General features: G+C 30.8%; 2 protein-coding genes and 1 long non-coding RNA gene across 3 annotated transcripts; 1 reads left to right on the top strand and 2 right to left on the bottom strand.

Annotated features, from left to right (window-relative positions):
• Positions 1–509: 509 nt before the first annotated feature.
• On the bottom strand, positions 510–6,242 carry LOC105133141 (uncharacterized). The gene is made up of 3 exons (XR_843731.1): positions 5,994–6,242; positions 1,762–2,020; positions 510–1,107 (listed from the first exon to the last, which is right to left on the bottom strand). It is a non-coding gene; the product is annotated as an uncharacterized LOC105133141 (long non-coding RNA).
• Positions 6,243–6,370: 128 nt separating this feature from the next.
• LOC105133140 (Ubiquitin fusion degradation UFD1 family protein) lies at positions 6,371–9,346 on the top strand. Its single transcript, XM_011036983.1, has 11 exons — positions 6,371–6,524; positions 6,704–6,753; positions 7,097–7,168; positions 7,379–7,403; positions 7,522–7,554; positions 7,670–7,791; positions 7,876–8,006; positions 8,105–8,328; positions 8,443–8,681; positions 8,905–9,210; positions 9,313–9,346. The coding sequence occupies exons 2-10, from the start codon at positions 6,751–6,753 to the stop codon at positions 8,998–9,000; spliced, it is 945 nt and encodes a 314-aa protein (XP_011035285.1). The 5' UTR covers positions 6,371–6,524; positions 6,704–6,750; the 3' UTR covers positions 9,001–9,210; positions 9,313–9,346.
• A 213-nt stretch (positions 9,347–9,559) lies between these two features.
• LOC105133139 (uncharacterized protein C24B11.05-like) lies at positions 9,560–11,871 on the bottom strand. Its single transcript, XM_011036982.1, has 9 exons — positions 11,762–11,871; positions 11,437–11,551; positions 11,249–11,314; positions 11,062–11,159; positions 10,912–10,949; positions 10,739–10,826; positions 10,340–10,621; positions 10,046–10,111; positions 9,560–9,909 (listed from the first exon to the last, which is right to left on the bottom strand). Exons 2-9 carry the CDS (start codon positions 11,501–11,503, stop codon positions 9,754–9,756), a joined length of 861 nt encoding a protein of 286 aa, XP_011035284.1. The 5' UTR covers positions 11,504–11,551; positions 11,762–11,871; the 3' UTR covers positions 9,560–9,753.
• Between the last annotated feature and the right edge of the window lie 7,733 nt (positions 11,872–19,604).

Below are 19,604 nucleotides of genomic sequence, written 5' to 3'. Positions count from 1 at the left end.
TTCAATTGGGTCGAACTTGACTTCTTATACTCAGTTAACACCATTACTGTGCTTCTTACAAACTACATGTCAAAAACTTAATCTTTCGCAATTAGGAGGTGTTTGCGAAGATGTAATGGTTATTTTTTTAAGTATTTTTTATTTGAAAGTATATTAAAATAATATTTTTTATTTTTTATTTTATTTTTAATATTAATATAATTTGAAAATATTCTAAGAATATTAATTTGAAGACAATAACAAATAAAAATTTAAAATTTTTTAAAACATTTTTAAAATACAAAATTAAACAAGCTGATACTGATGAAGTTATTTCATTCATATATGGTGGCACAAGAAAAAGAATTCTTTCAATTGAACACACCTATTACTTCACGAAGATCGAGAACCGTGATCCATGTGGCACAAGAAAATGCCACATGAATCACGGTTCTTGATTTTCAGATGCATCTACAACCATTTCATTGCACATGGAGATGTTTCGAGGGAAGCCCCCTCTAATTCCTCAGTTCCCATTGTACGTTGTTTCTATATCAAAATGATTCCACATTCTGCAGCAGAGAAAACCCTGTTGCGTTTATGCCCCAAGCATCGTCCCAGCAATAGTCCAAACAAAATTATTCCAGTAATGACCAGCGTTGGTTAGAAGGGCTAGAAGAGAAGTACACCCAGTTACAGAGACAATCTCTGTAAGTAAAGAAATTACACAACATCTTATGCACTCACTAGCAGGAAAGATGCAGGGCTAGAAGAGAAGTGTACCCAGTTACAGAGACGAATGCTCAACCTAACATTAATAAGAAAAGAAATTCCATGACTACCAAGGGAACGACCTACATGTGCTCACCCTCTTTCATTTCGATTGAGTTGACCTTTTGGTCTGAGAACACTCTAGTCCAGCTTGTCATGCTGTGGCTGCTCGAAGGAGCCTTTACTACTATTCAGTGATGATTGCCGCCGCCATCTTGAACCGTTTTCAGTGACTTGTTTTGATGTTGTGTTTCAGCTATTACTTCAGATTGTTTTCTTTAATGATCTCCGTTCACCTCAGAACTCGGTTTAGCAGTGCTTGAGCACTCTACTCCATCTGGTGATGATTCATTTTCTCTGGAAATAGAGAGAGAAGGAAATGCAAATTAGAGGAAAGAATTATCCACAGCAATGTTCAATTGTGGAAGTCAAGTATAAATAATTAAATCACCCGATCCCATTTTGATAGTTTAATCGTCTGTCCACTCTCTTACTTGCTCCTTAAACTACAGCTAATTACTCATGATAGTTTAATCGTCTGTCCACTCTCTTGCTCCTTAAACTACAGCTAATTACTCTTGTAGCTACCTTCAATCAGAGAGTTACAGGAAACTAGTCAGTGAATACAAAAAAAGTTTTAAGAACAAACTAAACAATCCCAATTCATGAGATGATATGACGCCTACCAACTGAAATAAGCTATGAAGAAATCGTGTGGTGCCATCTTGCTAAGGCGCCACATTTTCTATCAATTGCACAACGGCATCACAAATGAAACTTTAGAATTGATATTCCAAGTTGTGAATTGACCACTCCAATAGCATCACACGTCCAGCAACTGTCAACTGATAATTGTTCATCCTGGGTATGAAACATTTTCTTTTCTTTTCCATTTTCAGGTATAAGATTCACAAAAGCTTCTTTTTCTTACTTCATAGAATTTACCAACCACTATTAAAGGAGAACTATCAGGATAAAACAAATGAGAATTCGAGAAATCTAATTACCCACCTCAAAGATCTTCCACTAACAGCTGGAAGTAGAGGCACGTGCATCAGAAGCTTCATTTGCTGCTGCTTATTAAGTTTCTACCAAGATAATGGTTTTGACATGAGGAGAGCAGTGAACACAAGCCAGAAAAGAAGGTTGGGAAGTGATTATTCATTGAATAAAAACTTTCAGGTCACTTGACCTTCATCCTAATGAAACTTTGAAAAGACATCCAGCCAAAAACTGCTCCTGGGTCAGGACCCCTTCCATTATTACCGCACTGCAGTTTATATAAAAAAGAAATCTAAGTGATCTCCTCCAAGAATAAATAAAAAATATCAAGAGTCACTGGCTAGGCATCTGAGCGGCTTAATTAAGATCCTAGGGATCCAAATAGCAACATATTGGCCTTCAAACGTGGACCATAAGTATCTTCAAAGGATAGCAGATTTGGTAATGACATCAAGGACCTTGGTTAAATTACAAGGACATCTAAAATGCTAGTTCGAAAACTCAGGTCACATGTCTACGTAAATAGAGGCTCTTAGGTATCAAGTTAGTCGTGTCATCCGAATCAATTTACTAAGGTCTTCCAGTGTCAAAAGTGCAGAATCTGTGATGAGGCACGGGAGCCAATCATGCAAAAGATGCAACTTTAATGCAATTGTTATACCAATGGCAAGCGCTATTCAGCAACAAAAAAGGAACTCTTTTTCTAAGAAGTTTCAGATAAAATGCTGTGTTCATTCATTCCTTCAACTTGCTCATTCGAAAAGGTACCGAAAATTAAAATAAACATCAGCGAGCCAAAGTCAAAAACGATATGCTTATAGTATGCAAATATCCAGTCAAAGCACAAACCAAAAAAAAAAAACAAAACAACCGATGAAAATCAACATCAAATTAGAAACCAAGGAGTAAAAATAACACATGTAAACATAACATATGGATATAAACGCACTAGTTCAAAATTACCACTTGTTAATGATACCAGGGAAAAGAAATTCCCATCAGGTTTGACCTCTTCTTCTTATTTCTTAATTCTCTCATCTCTCTGAGCTGCTCTTTGCATGAACTATCATGCCAACAAATGAGAACCCATAATGTAACAAGCTTAATACCGACTAAAAATCACTAAAAATTTTCTAAAGCTTATTTAAAATCGTGTGGTAAGAGTAATATCACTTTCTCGTTATTTGCTTTAAGATTTGGAGACAAGAGAGGGGGAGAAACTTCAAAATGAAAGATCTTACAATTGTTAATTTAAAACAAACAAAAAATGAGAAGATTTAAGAAGAATAAAAAATGAAAGAACACGAGTAGAATCCTTACTAAAAATATTGATGAATATGGATGATTATGTAGAAAGAAAGAAGAATTGAAAACACGAAGGAGGAAGAACGCAGGGGGCCGGCTAGGATAGCAAAAGAAGGGGAGAAAAATCGAGAGGAAAAAAAGAAGAAAATCACTAAAACCGGAATAAAGCTTTTTTAAAATCGTGTGGTAAGAGTAATATCACTTTCTAGCTTGTTGCTTTAAGATTTCGAGACAAGGGAGAGGGAGAAACTTTAAAATGAAAGATTTAGAGTTCTTAAACTTGTTAATTCAAAATAAACAATAAAAAGAGAAGATTTAAGAAGAGTAAGGAATGAAAGAACACAAATGCAGAATCCTTATTAGAAATATTGATGAATATGGATAATTATGGATGTAAAAATCCTGAATGAAGTTATGGAATGTATTGTTGTGGTCTTATTAAACCTTTAGAAACATGTTTGAATCTGAAACAGAAATTATGTTATGTTAGTATCTTGATTGTTATTTATATGATTGATAAACTTATATGATTATAAATCAAGTGAATGAATGTGTGATTATAACATGTTGTTGTGGACATGCTTGTGATAGAAATGATGAATTGTGATAGAAATGATGAATTGGATGTGTGAATTAGAAAGGAAATGGGCACCAATGTCGGGCTAAAAAGAAAAAAACAATGATGAACACTCTCAGAGAAACAAGACATGAAATGAAAATAAACTCTTGTATGATGAATAATTCCTATTAGAATGTGTTTAATAAGTTGGAATGATCCAATTGTGATTCATGGAATGAATAGTTGTTGATAACACTAGGTTCGGCTATGGACCACTAGGTGGGAGAATCTTTGGAAAACAGTGTACATGTTTATATTGATCTTGCATTGTGTGGGAACCTTATGATAAACTTGATGAAATTATAGATAATATGTGTTTCTTACTTTTATCAATGTTAAGTTGCATAAAATAAACTAGAATGTTTAGGATGTATTTTACCATGCTACGATGAATGAGAAGTGAAGTTAACATCAAGGAAAATCATAATATGTCAAAAAAGGAATGTGATAGAGTTACCGTCATTATAGGAAGGAATGTTGATCAATAAGTTGTCCTTATAATATGGTTAAATATAAATTATTGTTATGAAATAGAAACACCCTTTATCGACTTTACTTCATAAAGTCGGATATGATTTGGTTGTGGTCTATGTCCGAACTAGGTTGAAATGTCGAAAATAACTTAGTTTTTATTAATGATTTTTTATGTTTGTAATGATTTAATTTTTGTTGATGATTTCTGTGTTAGAAGCGACTTAGTTTTTGCTAATAATTTTTTGTGATGAAAGTGACTTTGTTGATGAATTTCTTACCATAAATGATTTAATTCTCGTTAACAATTTCATCATTGATTTGGCCTAACTTCATTATGGAACTCTAGAATTAAACTATAGAATTTTTATAGGTAACCTAAATTTAGAATTGAGAAGAACATGGATACAATGACTTTTGTTATATAATTATATAACATGTGGAATGCTTGAATGTGAGCATGTGCATTTTTGGAATATGTGTGGTATTGACCTATGAAATTTCTAAATACAAATGTATTAATTGATGATTATTTGGTGTATCAGGAAGTGCGATCGGGATCAAAACTTCACCCAGAACAGGTAGATGGTCTTTACCCCTTTCTGTTATTATGTTAGATCCTCATAATGAATTTTATATAAATTCTTGCTACTCGGGTATGATTATTGGAATTTGTATGAAATAGTTGCTTGAATAATATGATTAACTTCGATTAATGGTATTAGTAATGGATGATCGAGATTGAATAATGTGATTAGTTTCGGCTAATGATATTTATGATGGATGACAGGGATTGAATGATGTGGTTAGCTTTGGCTAATGGTATCTATAATGGATGACAGGAATTAAATAATTTGATTAGCTTCAGCTAATGATATTTGTGATGGATGAGTGAGATCGAATAATATGATTAACTTCAGCTAATGGTATTCATAATAGATGATTGGGATTAAATAGTGTGATTAGCTTTGGCTAATGGTATCTACAATGGATGACTGGAATTTGAATAATGTAATTGGCTTTGGCTAATGATATCTATAATGGATGGCTGAGATTGAATAATGAGATTAGTTTCAATTAATAATATCTATAATGGATGATTGATAATAAATAAAATAATTAATCTCAACTAATAATGTTCTTATTGGTTATTTTTATTGGATAATTAAGGTTGAATGGAAGGATCTTGGGTAATGATATAATTATTTGATATATAGAATTAATTGCAAAAAATACATTTAAATGATGACACTTGGGTTTAAAGGAGACTAAGGAATCAACTTCAATCTCTAAAACTCAAGTCAAGTCAAGTGAATGAATATGATATACAAATAAAATTAATATTGTTTGATAAAATAAAAAATAATTGTATTATATAAAGTTAATGAAAAGAATTAACTTATCCAAGTTAATAATAAAATTTGAAATAATATTCTTCTTCCCATTATTATAATATTAAAAATTATTCTTTATTCTTTTATTGCATTTAAATTGTAACAGGAACATTACATAACAATGGCGTGTAGGAATTTCATTCCGCGGGTTTTGATATAAACTATATAATCGTATGTTTAGGATGATATGTATTTTGTGTAACAATATAATAGTGTGGAATTACCATTTAGCACTTTTAAAGACTTGTAATGAAAACTTTGTGAAAACAAATATGTAAACTTATATGCATGATGACATAATGATATGAATATATTGTTTATGTACTCTCTACCACAAAGATGTTAGATTGTGTGAAAATGCAAGTATTAAATTATATTAACTAATGATGTCTATGTGTTCGTATGAAGAGAAATATCGAGCTATTACATAAACAAGGGAAAGTTTTTATTACCATCAAGTTCTTCAAAGTGCAGGAGAGCTCCTGCTTAGCCATATTCGGGCTGTTGAATTCTCTTTCGACATGGCACCAAATAATAGCAAGCTATACAAGCTTCCTCTCCTTCTCCCTGTCCCTCCGCTGCGCCTGAATCCGTGAGAGCAGAGGAAGCAAACCCTTTTTTGTGGCGTCCAAGAAGACGGTCTGTTAATTCAGGGCTTCAAATCACTCTCTACCCTTCTGGTCCTGGGCTTTGTATGGGTCAGTCCATCATAGTTTTTTGGGTTAACCCAAAGAAAAATATCTCAGCCCAATTCATTTAGTTGGGCACCCAAAAAAGGGAAGTCTCCGATGCTCTTGAGGATTTTTTTTTTAGAGCTAAATAATAAACTCTCCTGCTTTCTAAACTTATAAAAGCCGGAGAGAGCCCTGCCTCCTCTTCAAACGCTTCTGCTGCTGCTTCCTTTTCCTCTTCCGCTTCCTTCACCTTCTGGGGTTCTCTCACTCAAAAGCTCGCCTCGTTTTCATCGTTCCCTAGCAACCAAGGTTTTGATCCAAGATTACCTTCTTCATTTATTTACTAATTTTCTACATAAACCCGATGATCTTAATCTTTTTTGTTCAAGAATGAGCTAGCTTGGTCCTTGATTGATGATTGATTATATGAATTGGGTTTTGTTTTTTTCAACTAATTTTTTATTTTTTTGAATTTTGAATTTTGACAGTTCTCTTCAACAAATCTTGTGGGCTTAACCTGTTGAAGTCAGTAGACATGGTATGTCAGTGCTAATGACTTGTTCCCCCAATTTTTGCTGTATTGCGAGCTTGGAAGAATTATTTGATTTAATCGACATCATCGATAATCTCTGAGAAACGGTTGTCTTAATATATGGTAGAATGATATTTGATTGCATTCTTTGAAACAATTAATAATATTTGAGCCTGTTCATCCTTCATTGTGTGAAAGATGGTAGAATGAATAGGACTCAAAAGTCTAAGCATCATCCATGTTTATTGCGTCAAATCTTATGTTGCTCAAGTCTGTGAATTTGTTCTATAGAAAATTTAGTAATTTAGCTGCATATGTTTATTTTAATCACTTGTTTCGACAATTGCAGGATCGCCAAGACCACCACAGTTCATCATTTGAACAGAGTTACCGCTGCTACCCTGTCTCTTTCATTGATAAGGTTTGAGAAATAACTACTACAATTTGAATCATAACTACTAAAGTTATGTTTCTTCAAAAAAATTTAGTTGTTGGTTTTCCTATTTGTTTGATGATATAGTGTTTTAGGTATATAGTAGTAGCTTATACATGTAAATGAATAAGATGTTTGTCAATCCACAAAAATATTATTCCTTGTTAAATTTGCTCCAAGTTATTTGTGTCTTTGCAGGCACATCTGGAAAAGGGGGATAAAAGTATGTCCATCTTCTCATTCATGTTCTATTATGCTATCCATTTCGTTTATTTTAAAAATAAAATCAAATAAAACTGGTTTTCAAGAATTGACAATCTACTATCTCTTGTTGCATCCAGTTATTATGCCTCCCTCAGCTCTTGATCGCCTTGGTAAGCAGATCATTCTCGATAAACTTCCTTTTCTGTATTCCTGCTATTGTATCTTGTGCCCTTAATCCTGGTTTAATGATTATACATCATTTAAAGCTAATGGTGCTTGCTGCAGCAACCTTGCACATTGACTATCCAATGCTTTTTGAACTCCATAATCCTTCTGCTGGACGTACTTCTCATTGTGGGGTTCTAGAATTTATTGCAGATGAGGGCATGATATACTTGCCCTACTGGGTATGCTTTTACATTATCTTCATGAATGTAATGGTTCGGCTATCATGTGCTTACTTGATCTGCTCATTTGGTGTACACTTTTAGATGATGGAGAACATGCTGCTACAAGAGGGGGACATTGTGCAATTGAGAAATACCAGCCTGGCAAAGGGAACTTTTGTGAAGCTGCAGCCCCACACCAAGGACTTCTTAGACATCTCCAATCCCAAAGCAATGTTGGTTTATTTATTGGTCATATTCTTTTCTACGTGATTGCAGTAAGCTTGGTAGCTCATTTTGTTCATTCCTTTATTGCTTGGTGATCATTTTGTAGCTTGGAAACTTCATTGAGGAACTACTCTTGTTTAACCACTGGTGATACAATAATGGTTGCCTATAACAACAAGAAGTACTACATTGATATAGTTGAAGCAAAACCCTCTTCTGCAATTAGTATTATTGAAACGGACTGTGAAGTGGATTTTGCTCCACCTCTTGATTATAAAGAACCTGAAAAACCAAAATCAATTCCTCGATCAAACAAGACACCTCCAGAAGGTTTTTTTCTCAATTTTATGTAAAAGATTTGTACAATTATCTGAATTGATTTTTTATTATTGGATTTATTTATCAAGTCCCTAAAACAAATGGTTTTGACTCTTCCTTTTTCAGGTATGGAAGAGCCAGCCGCAAAGATGCCAAGGTTCAGTGCATTTACTGGTTCAGCAAGGCGCTTGGATGGCAAACCCGCGACACAACCAACTGCATCCACTATCTGCCCTGTGTTGAAACATCACCAACCAGAAGCTGAGAAAAATGGCTCCAAGTTATTAAGCTCCTTATCACATCAGCAGTCTGGAAAGCTTGTGTTTGGTTCTACGTCAAACCAATCCCAAAATGAAACACCAAAGGTATGTCTTGCCTTGCTGGTAGTTCTGTAGATCATGTCCTCATTTTCCACAATGCACTTATTCCCTGACATGACCCGAACCTAGAATGTGCTTCCATTGTTTCTTCCACAAATTTTTCTGAAGAATTCGCCATGATATATCTGATCAATGCATAATATCATGAAAAATAGATACAATTTTTCGACTACCACTTAAATTGATCTGAATTGGTTTCTGTAATTAGGTTCCCTTAAAGAAAAGCACTCAGGAGCCTCCCCAGAAGGTGGAAGATCCGAAGTTTCAAGCTTTCACGGGGAAGAAGTATTCCCTAAAAGGCTGAATCTCAACTCCATTGGTGTCCATCCTTTTCTAGCATACACAGGATGAGATCGACTGATTCTGGTTATTTAATAGAATGTTTTTGCTACTGTATAATTTATATCTTTTGAACCCAAAATCGGGTACACGTCACCGGTCCAAACCTCAGAAGAACACCCAGTCAGCTTCTGTTTGGCATATGGGGTCTTCTATGGATCCTTATGTTTAGCATATAATTTAAGCGGGTACACGTCACCGGTCCAAACGTCAGAAGAACACTCAGTCAGCTTCTGTGTGGCATATGGGGTCTTCAATGGATCCTTATGTTTAGCATATAATTTATCAAGATAAAACTCATCAGGCTGTCAGTTTTTTCTTTTTCTTTTTTCGTTCCTTTGTTTTTTAAAACTTTTGATGCCCTCTACACCTGCAATATTTGATGGTGAGGCAGACCACCCATGATGCTCAGAGACTCGAATATTTCAGCCGTGTCTAACAAAGCGTAATTCTAATGTTCAAGATGACATAAAACCACTGAATTCCTCATGAGAAGTAGCTTCAGAAAGAAAAACAAAAGTCCATGATGCAGATGATTCTCATCTCCTTTATTAGATAATCAGAACTAGCAGAGTAGCTTCTTATTTCAATTAACTAATCATTATAATTAGAACGTAATAACATTTAGATGTTCGGCCCCACCTGATTACATGATACAGAGATGGTAATGGAAAAGTGCCGGTGAGAAATACAATAATAGTAGTAAAATAATAATTAGCTAAGCTTCCACAGGTGTCTCAATTGCAACCTTCTTGGAATACTTGATGCCTTCAGACTTATCATTGGCTTCCCAGAGTTCTGGCAGTGCTTCCTTGATATTATGAAGACTCTCTAACGCACAGTCCACACCTTCAATTCGATGAGAAGAGCCTACCTGTATCAGTTCCAACGGTGCTCACTTTATTGATTCAACATTTTCGAAGCAGTATGGAAAATTCAGGGAAAATAAAACTGGCAGTCACTTTTTGCTTTATTATTTTTGGCCGAGGTTTATGATATCATTAACTTACCCAAACAGTGTGGAGACCCAATCCTTTTCCAGTCTGTAAGTTACGGATGCTATCATCAAAGAACAACTAAAGAGCAAGAAATCACAACGTTAAATGAACGCAGACTAGACAATGAAACTGAAGGCTATGAAAATCACTTAGAATAGCTTTGAATCATTGGACATCGTTATAGGGCATATTTTCAAATGACAGCACATTCTAAAGCTAATCCAAGCATTGATTCAACATGCAAACAATATAGAAATGCAAAACCGATGAATATCTGTGCTTGTAATGTAAGTTCAATTTTCTTACCGTCTTTCGAGGGTTGATGCTGGCAATCTTAAAAACCTGCTCAAATGCTTCCTCAAAAGGTTTGCAGACTACGGGGGTCCTTGGAAGTACAAGATCTGCATCAGGACAGGTAGTATATTCATCGATGTCAAAAAACTCTTGGTCGTCTCCATCAACAGGATCATTTCCTTTATTAGCCACATCATTCAAAGTCTCGAAGCATATGATCCTTTCAAAACAATCCTCCAATCCAAGCCTGCTAAGGACTCGACTTGCATGAGCCTTATCAGCATTGGTAAAGACCTTTCCGTGAAGAAAAAAGGATTATTACTCACCAGCAGAAATCTGATGAAGTCAACCAAATTCTTTTCCCAAATGCAGTAATTTTTAAAGAGTAAGCAACTAAGGAAGGAAACTTACAACTTTACGAACAGGCACATTAAGTAGGATATTCCTCAGGACAGGGTCGGGTTTAAGCATCTGATAGGGCAATCTTCCATGAACAAAACTGCAAAATACAAAAGCGTAGGACCACATCAATTTCATAAAAGATACTCCTTGTATTAATACACATAAGAGCAAGAAATCAGTACCTGTGGAAGTCATCATAGTCAAATTTATGCCCAATAGCCTGAAAAGCATAAAAATAGAAAGACAAAAAACCAAGAAAACTTTTTAGTGAAATCACTGTAAATTAAAAAAATCTTGTGAAAAAAAAAAACATCAAGTTCTTGGGTTATTACCCTGAGTCCAGCCATGGTCGTCCCATAATACTTGTACAATGAAACACACAACTCCGGAGCTTTACTTTCCTCAATGCCAAGCTTTTTAATCATATATTCTATGATAAATCAAGAACATTCCAAATCAATTAGGGTATATCACATAACATAATCTTAAAGAGAGAGAGAGTGCTTCATTAAGCAATACCTTGAATATTTTGGGTAACATGAACTGATAAACCAGAACCTTGTGGATAAAGGGTATCATCAATATCTGGAATTTTATATATAAAAAAGCCATCAGTTATAGTATAGTATTTTTATTCATCTTCAAGAAAAGAAGTCCACTACGAGAAAACATGACATCAAAAGAAAATGCTTAACAATAAAGCTTACCAAAAAGGAGGCAATCATATTTGTGCTCCAAAGCTTGCTGCTTCTGATCATCTTCATAAGACTCCATTTTCGTACTAACCAAAAGCAGAATCTTTACAAGTTGTTTTGATATCAACTGCAAGCAAACAACCGATTTAATTAGAAAAAAACACTAAAAAAATCCAACTTCTCTTACTGCCCACCAAATCTGGAAATCAAAACGACAAGCAAAGGAGAAAAACAAACAGATTGGTTATAATATACACAGTACTTCAACACATTGTTATCCCAGCGGTCTACTGTAAACAACAAACCTGAGAGAGACAAAAGCGAGCAAGCAACTTACCAGATCTCAAAAGATCAGAGAGATGCTATTTGAGAGAGAAAGGGAGATATTAGTTTTCTTTTAAAGTGGAAAGGAAGGTCGGTGAGTGAGATCAACAGTTACATATATTTTTAGTTTTTTTATTGGACTAGAACAGACGCGACCTCATGAACTCCGGGAGACACGACTACTTTTTACTTCTTCACTTCTGATTTTTTTTTTTATGTATTGAAATAAGTACGCGAGATGCTATTTGAGAGAGAAAGGGAGATATTAGTTTTCTTTTAAAGTGGAAAATAAGGTCGGTGAGTGAGATCAACAGTTACATATATTTTTAGTTTTTTTATGGGACTAGAACAGACGCGACCTCATGAACTCCGGGAGACACAACTACTTTTTACTTCTTCACTCATCAGCCTATTGTTTCTTTCATGTCAGACCACTCATCAGCCTATTGTTTCTTTCATGTATCGGTCCTCGATCTTCAAATTCTTGCAAACATGGCTCAAACCTTCATCATCATGACATGTTCATCATTCATCCGTGTTTAAGAATATGTTTAAAAAGTATTTTTAAAAAAATTTAAAAAATTTAAAAAATTAATATATTTTTAATATTTTTAAATTATTTTGATAGGTTGATCTCAAAAATAATTTTTAAAAAACAAAAAAATATTATTGATATATTTTTCTGAGTGAAAAACACTTTAAAAAATAACAATAACCACACTTTAAAACAGGTTAGAATTTCAACTCTTGACTTTTCCGTTATTTTTCCCTGAGAATATAGTCATGGCGCAATAACTAAATAAAGTGTTTTTATTGTTGATTTATACGATTAGGGTGATTTTTTACGTTGAGTTGGGATATATTTTAATGGATAGGTATAGTTTTTGATGTATTTTTTACCTTTGATTTGAAGAAAAATAGGTACTAAAATAGATATTTTAATATAGATATGATCTTTAAAAAACATCAAATCATATATTAATTATTTTAATTATAATTTTTAAATCCATTTCAAAAATCAATCTGAGATAAATTATGTGTCGTGTGTAAAATAAGTTGATTTAATTAACCTGAGTCAACTTAATTTTTCTATCTTATAAAAATATAAAAAGAACATCATTTTTTTATAAAATAAAAGAAAAAAAGTTAAAGAACTTTGACCAGTTTTTAAATGTGTTTTCTCTTAACTGACCGAATTTTAAATCAACCCAGGTTTTTATATAGATCACGTCAAGTAATTCTTCTATAATTTTATTAAGACCTAACTCGGTTTATATTTCAAGTCATCCAGGTCATGAATTAACCCACTAAATTATATTAGGTTTTATAAACAATGATTTTAACCCAAATCTTAAAATAACTTAAATATAAAATTATATAAAAATTCTCTGAATGCAACTATAATAGCAAAACACATTATTCAAATTTCATCTTAAAATAACTTAAGTAATATTTTGGTGCCATAATGGCAAGAATATTGAAGATGTTGTCTCCAAAAATAATATTGAAATATTGAGCCAAATTTAACCAAAAGTTGAGAGTTGATAACTGATTTGTGAAGTGCATAATACATTTAGGACTGATTTGTAGTTATCCTTTTTATATATATTATCTTGTTATTGTTATTATCGAAAATGTATTATCATGTCATTCTTGTATCAGGCTTTGACACGTCTCAATCTCACTTTACTTTTTGACGTGACTTGTTGCACTCCTCCGCATAACGCTAGACTCTGGCCCGGTCTGGTTTTATTTCCTTTGACAAGCGCATACGATTTGCCACGTCCTCACTTGGAACTTTCTATTTAAAAAAAATTTGCAACCTTGCTTTTGTAATTTTCTTTTTATGATTTTTCTTTTTTTTTTTAATTTAGATTGCTTCACTGTACATGTCAGCCTGCGTTTCGTGGAATAATAGTTCTTTTAACATAAAAGTATGGCATGAGAAAACTCAATTTGAAATATTAAATAAATTAACATTAACTTATCAAAAAAATCAAAATAAAAAAGTCAAAATTTTTTAAAAAAATATCAGCTTTAAATAAAGCAATATTTAACTTTTTAAATCTTCTCTAATCTAAAAAATCAGTAACTCATTAAATTCTTAATCCAAATTCAATTAAAAAACTTAAATATCATTCAATTTAATTTTAAATTATAAAATCTTTGAAAAAACTATCAATAAAAAAACTTATAAAAGAAAATAAGCAAAAAAAAAAGATTTGAAACCTGATAGGAAAAAAAACTAAATAAAGATAAAATTCAAAAACAAATTGAAAAAATAATTAGGATTAAATTTAACATCAAGGAATGAAATTATAAAAAGTAATAAAAAAACCAATAAACCATGCAAAAAACCAATAATTGAAAAATTAGAACCGAATTAAACATAAAAATCAAATCAAATTAGATATTCAGGGATAAAATTGTAATAAATTAATACATCAACAAAATAATTTAAAAATAGCAATTAAAATAAATATGACCTAATTTAACACAAAAATTAAATGAAAACAAAAATGTCTCAGTGAAATTATAAAAAAACAAATCAATTAAGAAAATAATTTAAAACAAAATAAATAACAATTCAAAGAATAAGCACCCAATTTGAAAACAAATTTCAAAAATAAAATAATTAGGAATGGAATCATAAATAAAATCCATGTAGAAACAACCAATGTAAATAAAAAAAATAGCAAGTTAAAGAAGAGAGATTGAATAAAAAAATAATTAAAGGGTTGGTTTGATTTTTTGGTTAATTTGTATGTAAATCCATGAAAAAAGAGAAGAAAAAAAAAAGTTATTTTTCAGCTAACCTATGACAAACTATTCACAAACATTTCATCTAAAAATAAATAAATGATGCAGCGAAATCATCAGCATAATTACTAGAGTTACCCTTACACCCTCATAAAGTTAGTGGAGCGGTTGATTTAGTGGTCAGTTTTTTGTATGTACCAATAATTTTTTTGTTTTATTTTTTTGATTACATAAAATTTAAAATGCTTCCAAAACTAATTAACAATCACAAAATAGACCACAAAGAAATTACTATAAAACCCCTAAATGCAAGGATAACAAATTGGAATGGCATGGATAATGTTGTAATTTTATATTCAACTAAACATGAAAATACAAAAACATTGAATTATTCAATTTCAGGGTTAAATGTGTTATTTTTATGTGAATTTACAAACACAACTATCAAAATAACCACATTTAATTTTCAGAAAATATTCACGCCACGTGAAAAGTAGCATCTTACCCCCCTCGAAGTAAAGGTAAAAAATGAAAATGACTAAATAGCAAGACAGTAATTATATTATTAAAATAAATAGTAAAGTAATTATATTATTAAAATGAACAGTAAATTGTGTCCCGAGTACAGTAAAATAACTGTCTTCTTTAATTTTTTGTTAATTATTAATAACCAGCTCTCATGCTTACATTGGAACTAAGAAGATTCTAATTATTGAAATCTAAACATGTTTAGTTAAATTAATTTATCAAATACAATGTATAATCAACTTTATATTTACAAATAACTAAAAATAAGATAATATAAAAGTAGACAATTAAAATTGAAAGTGAAGGTGAAGGTGAAACAAAACATGGTAAGATCATTTTTAATTAGGTAAGATAACCACTTTGATATTATTCGGAAAAGTATGACATCTTGATATCTGAAGGGTTCATTTGAAAGAAACTCCAGCTACAAGATCTTAATTTCAAACTGTTCACCGTGTTATCTCATTAGTTATAATCCAGGTCATTTAAATAGATTAAATATTCTAAAAAAAATCACTCAACAAATTAATACTCATTAGACATGCATTATGTAAGCAGATAAACAAATGCTCAGTGAAACGGAGCGAAGTGAGAAGACTATAAATATGCATTATGTAGCTTTAATTTGATAATTAGAGAAATAAAACTTTTCGCTAATTCTATTAATGCAAACACTTTACTGAACCATGCTATTAATCCAGTGACTCATGCGTGTAGATGTTGAAATTTCTTCTTTTTTAAAAAAATAATAAAACATTTATTTTGAATCAGCAATATTAATTAATAGATTAACGTGAATGAAGAAAGCATGATGGCTGCTGATGGTGCCCCATATGTCTACAAACAAGAGACGAGATGGTAAGTTTTTTATGGTCTCATTTTCGAGTTTTTGGTTGTTTATATAATGGTTACTGGAGGCTTACATGATTGTTAATTTCAGAATTATAAGATTAGTCATGATACGTATAAGCTGACCTGAACACTCACGTTAGTCTAAAAAAAAAAGACGGTAAATGTGGGCATGAACAGGAAACATTATGAGCAGATCAGTAACCTATAATTCTGACTTAATTTCGACGAGGCGGAAGCCAGGACTAATTAATTTCACATGCATCGTGTATTCCTTTTTTGTCGTATAGTAGAACGGCATCATTGTCTGCTATGCGCGGTGGGATTCAACCAGTTTTTTTTAAGTAAATAAAAATATCTAAATATTTGTATTGTGGTTATTTTATAATTTTTTAAATTATTGTATGTGAATTGATATGGAAATGGATATGGTATAATTTAACTGACTTAATAAATTTAAAACTAATTTGGATAATAAGGATATAGTTTAATTTGAAAAAATTAAAATAATATTTTTTTAAAAATATTAAAATAACAAAATATTAGATGAATTTAACTCAAGTTAATATATTAAATTTGTTACCTATATCATGAGACCTTGATTACTTTATAAAAATAAATAATTTTTTTTATTAAATTCAGTTCCCAATTAACTCAATATTAAATGATAAAATAAAAAAAAACATTCATGAAAAAAATAAGTCAAGTCAACTTGAATTAATTAGTTAAATCTGGGTTATAAGACTACGATAACCCTATAAAAAACAAGTATAAATAAATTATGAAGCTAAATTTTTATTCAACCCAATGTTTAACAATGAAATTAAAAAAAAAATTAATAGAAAAAAAACAACATAAAAACCATCCGAATCAATCAACTAGATCCATGTTATAAAACCTTGACCAAAATAAATTATAAAATTCAATTCTCAATTAATTTAGAATTGAAAGATAATATTAAGAATAATTCAACTAAAAAGGGGGAAAAAACAAGTTAATCGATCTAACTCACAAACCTGGTCATAGGACTATGATAACCCGTCACAAAGCAAATAAAAAAATTATAAAACTCAATTTTCAATCAAGAAGTATTAAATTGAGAAAAAGATAAATAAAATGGCCCATATTAACTTGTAAAAATTAGATTAGGAAATTAAAATATTTTTATGAAAAGCAAATCAAAAGAAATTATAAATTTCAATTTTCAATTAACTCAATTTTAAATAATGACACTAAAAAAACAAATCAACCTGAATAACCCACAAAACTCGCTACTCAGGTTATAAGATTATAATAACTTTGTATAAAATAAATTAAAAAATAACTATAAATTTTAACTGCCACTCAAGTTAATATTAAATAATAAAATTAAAAAAAAAATAATTTTTCAAAAAATACACGAGTCATCATAGCCAATCATAAAACTCATGACATAGATTATAAAATTTGAAATAACTTCATAACAAATAAATAAAAATAAATTATTAAATCTAATATCCAATAAATCTAATATTCAAAAATAAAATTAAAAAAAATATATATTTTTTTTTAAAAAAAAAACAATCCTCGAGAATTTGGAAGAGCATAGTGAAAAAAAGACTCGAGCCCGTGCCAACAGCCACTGCGCAGGTAATGTTTTCATACGTGTCGGCATCCCTACAGGGAATGGAATCATTTGATAGATTTATGATAAAGTATCTAAAAAATTAAAGACCACCTTTTTGTCATAACGTTTCTAACAAGTCCATGAAGTTAATCAATTCTTTTATTGAAAAAAAACCTTTGCTAATTTGGTGAAGTATCGTTTCCAAATCTCGTTAATTTCAACCTTCACACGTGTTTCACCTGTCATCGACTTTTTGGTTCTAACATTATGTTTATGTTCCGTACATCTATTCCCTCTTGTATTTTATGCTGGATTCACATTTCTTTTTGAAAAGAAAAGAAGAAGATATATGATGGATTATTGGCTAGTTTAAAATTGAATTGAAAAACTTGAAATAAAAAAACATGATTAGTTGAATTGATTTGATTAAATCATGTTAACTTTCGGATTTTTAGTAGTTCGTTTAATCTAGTTAAACTCAAGTTAAATATAGAAAAGTCAACATAAAAAATGTTATTGTTTAAGCTATTGACCATTGAATTAATTATGTAACTGGGCGATCCAAGCTAGTTTTCAAGTTAGTTTTGGAATTAGGTATGACATTGGTGGGTATGGTAAGAAAAAAAATTATAATTTGATTCATGGACCGTCTTTAAATTATGACAGGAATTTTTAGAAATTAATTTTTCATTATATTTTTAATTTTAAAAACCTAATCTCAAATTCTGATTTTAATAGTTTTATAATTTTTATAATAAAAAAATTATTAGTGGGTATGATATATGTAACTTTTTTTTATAATAAAAAAATATGTGTGATTTTAATAATTTTATAATTTTTCTTATTATTTCAAGATTTCATGCAAGTTTAAGATTTATATATGTAACTTTTTTTATAATAAAAAATGTGTTGTTTATTTGTTGTTGTTTTTTAAACTTTTGTCTGCATTGGTCAATTTAACTAATTATTATGAATTAATTGACTGGTTTTTAAAACATCCAGAAATATTAATTGATATTATATTTCAGAAATATAACATCAAAAAATATATTATTTTTCTTAAATTTTTTGCTGTTATATTAATTAATTATTTTTATTTTTATATGCTAATTGCTCAATTTTCCCAGCAAATTACAGATAACTAACCATAACTTAAAAAAAAAAGTTTTTACTGTACAATCCATAACAAAAAAGTCGATGCTTTAGTTATAATTTTTTTTGTTCATTTTAATTAATCTTTTGTTTATTTGATTTAATTCATTGATATTAATTATTTTTCTATCTAACTATCACATTTTCATAACATGGATTCTAAATTTGATGATTTAACATGATGAAACATGTTAACTCAGTTGATTCGAATTTTTTTTTAATTAGTTTTTTTTAGTTTTATTTTTTAATATTAATTTAATTGAGAATTAAACTTTATAATTTGTTTTCTTTACTTTTCATTAAATTATCATCGTATGATAAGGGAATTTTATTGTGCCCCTTTTCACAAAGTATTATTCATTTGCTTTGCTTTGTTTTTTTTTTTTTCAATTAATATTTTTTATTTAATATTTTTATTTTGTATTTAGTTATCATACTTTTATGATACGATCTTACAATTAAGCCCATGTCAAATGTTCTTGGGCCTTATGTTGTAGCCGGACCGACTTAAATTTAAGTCGTGTAGGTTTAATGTCATTATTAATATTAAAAATATTATTATTTATATTAAAAATGTTATTATTTTTATTATATTGAATAATGCTAGTATAATAGTTAATAAATTTTTAAAAAATATTATTAGTTATAGTTTTTATTTTACTGCTGATTGCACTATGCAAACCCACAATGAAAGGCAGATGCATAGTTTTAAAATCCGGCCCGGCCCGGCGGGTTGACCCGGGACCCGACCGACCTGGGGCTGGAACGAGGCCGGGTTGATGAAAAAATAAGGTAAGCCATGACCAGGCGTGACCCGGCCGACCTGACGGGTTGACCCAGAAACCCGGTCAAAAACCTGGTGGTAACCCGTTGACTTTTATTTATTTTTTTATTAAAATGACGTTGTTTTGAATTTTTTTTAAAATAGAAATTGACCCGGCCGACCCGTTCGACCCGGTCA

Source organism: Populus euphratica, unplaced genomic scaffold (assembly GCF_000495115.2).
Source record: "Populus euphratica unplaced genomic scaffold, PopEup_1.0 scaffold42.1, whole genome shotgun sequence".
Lineage (NCBI taxonomy): Eukaryota > Viridiplantae > Streptophyta > Magnoliopsida > Malpighiales > Salicaceae > Populus > Populus euphratica.
This window is presented reverse-complemented; position numbering and strand designations above follow the sequence as displayed.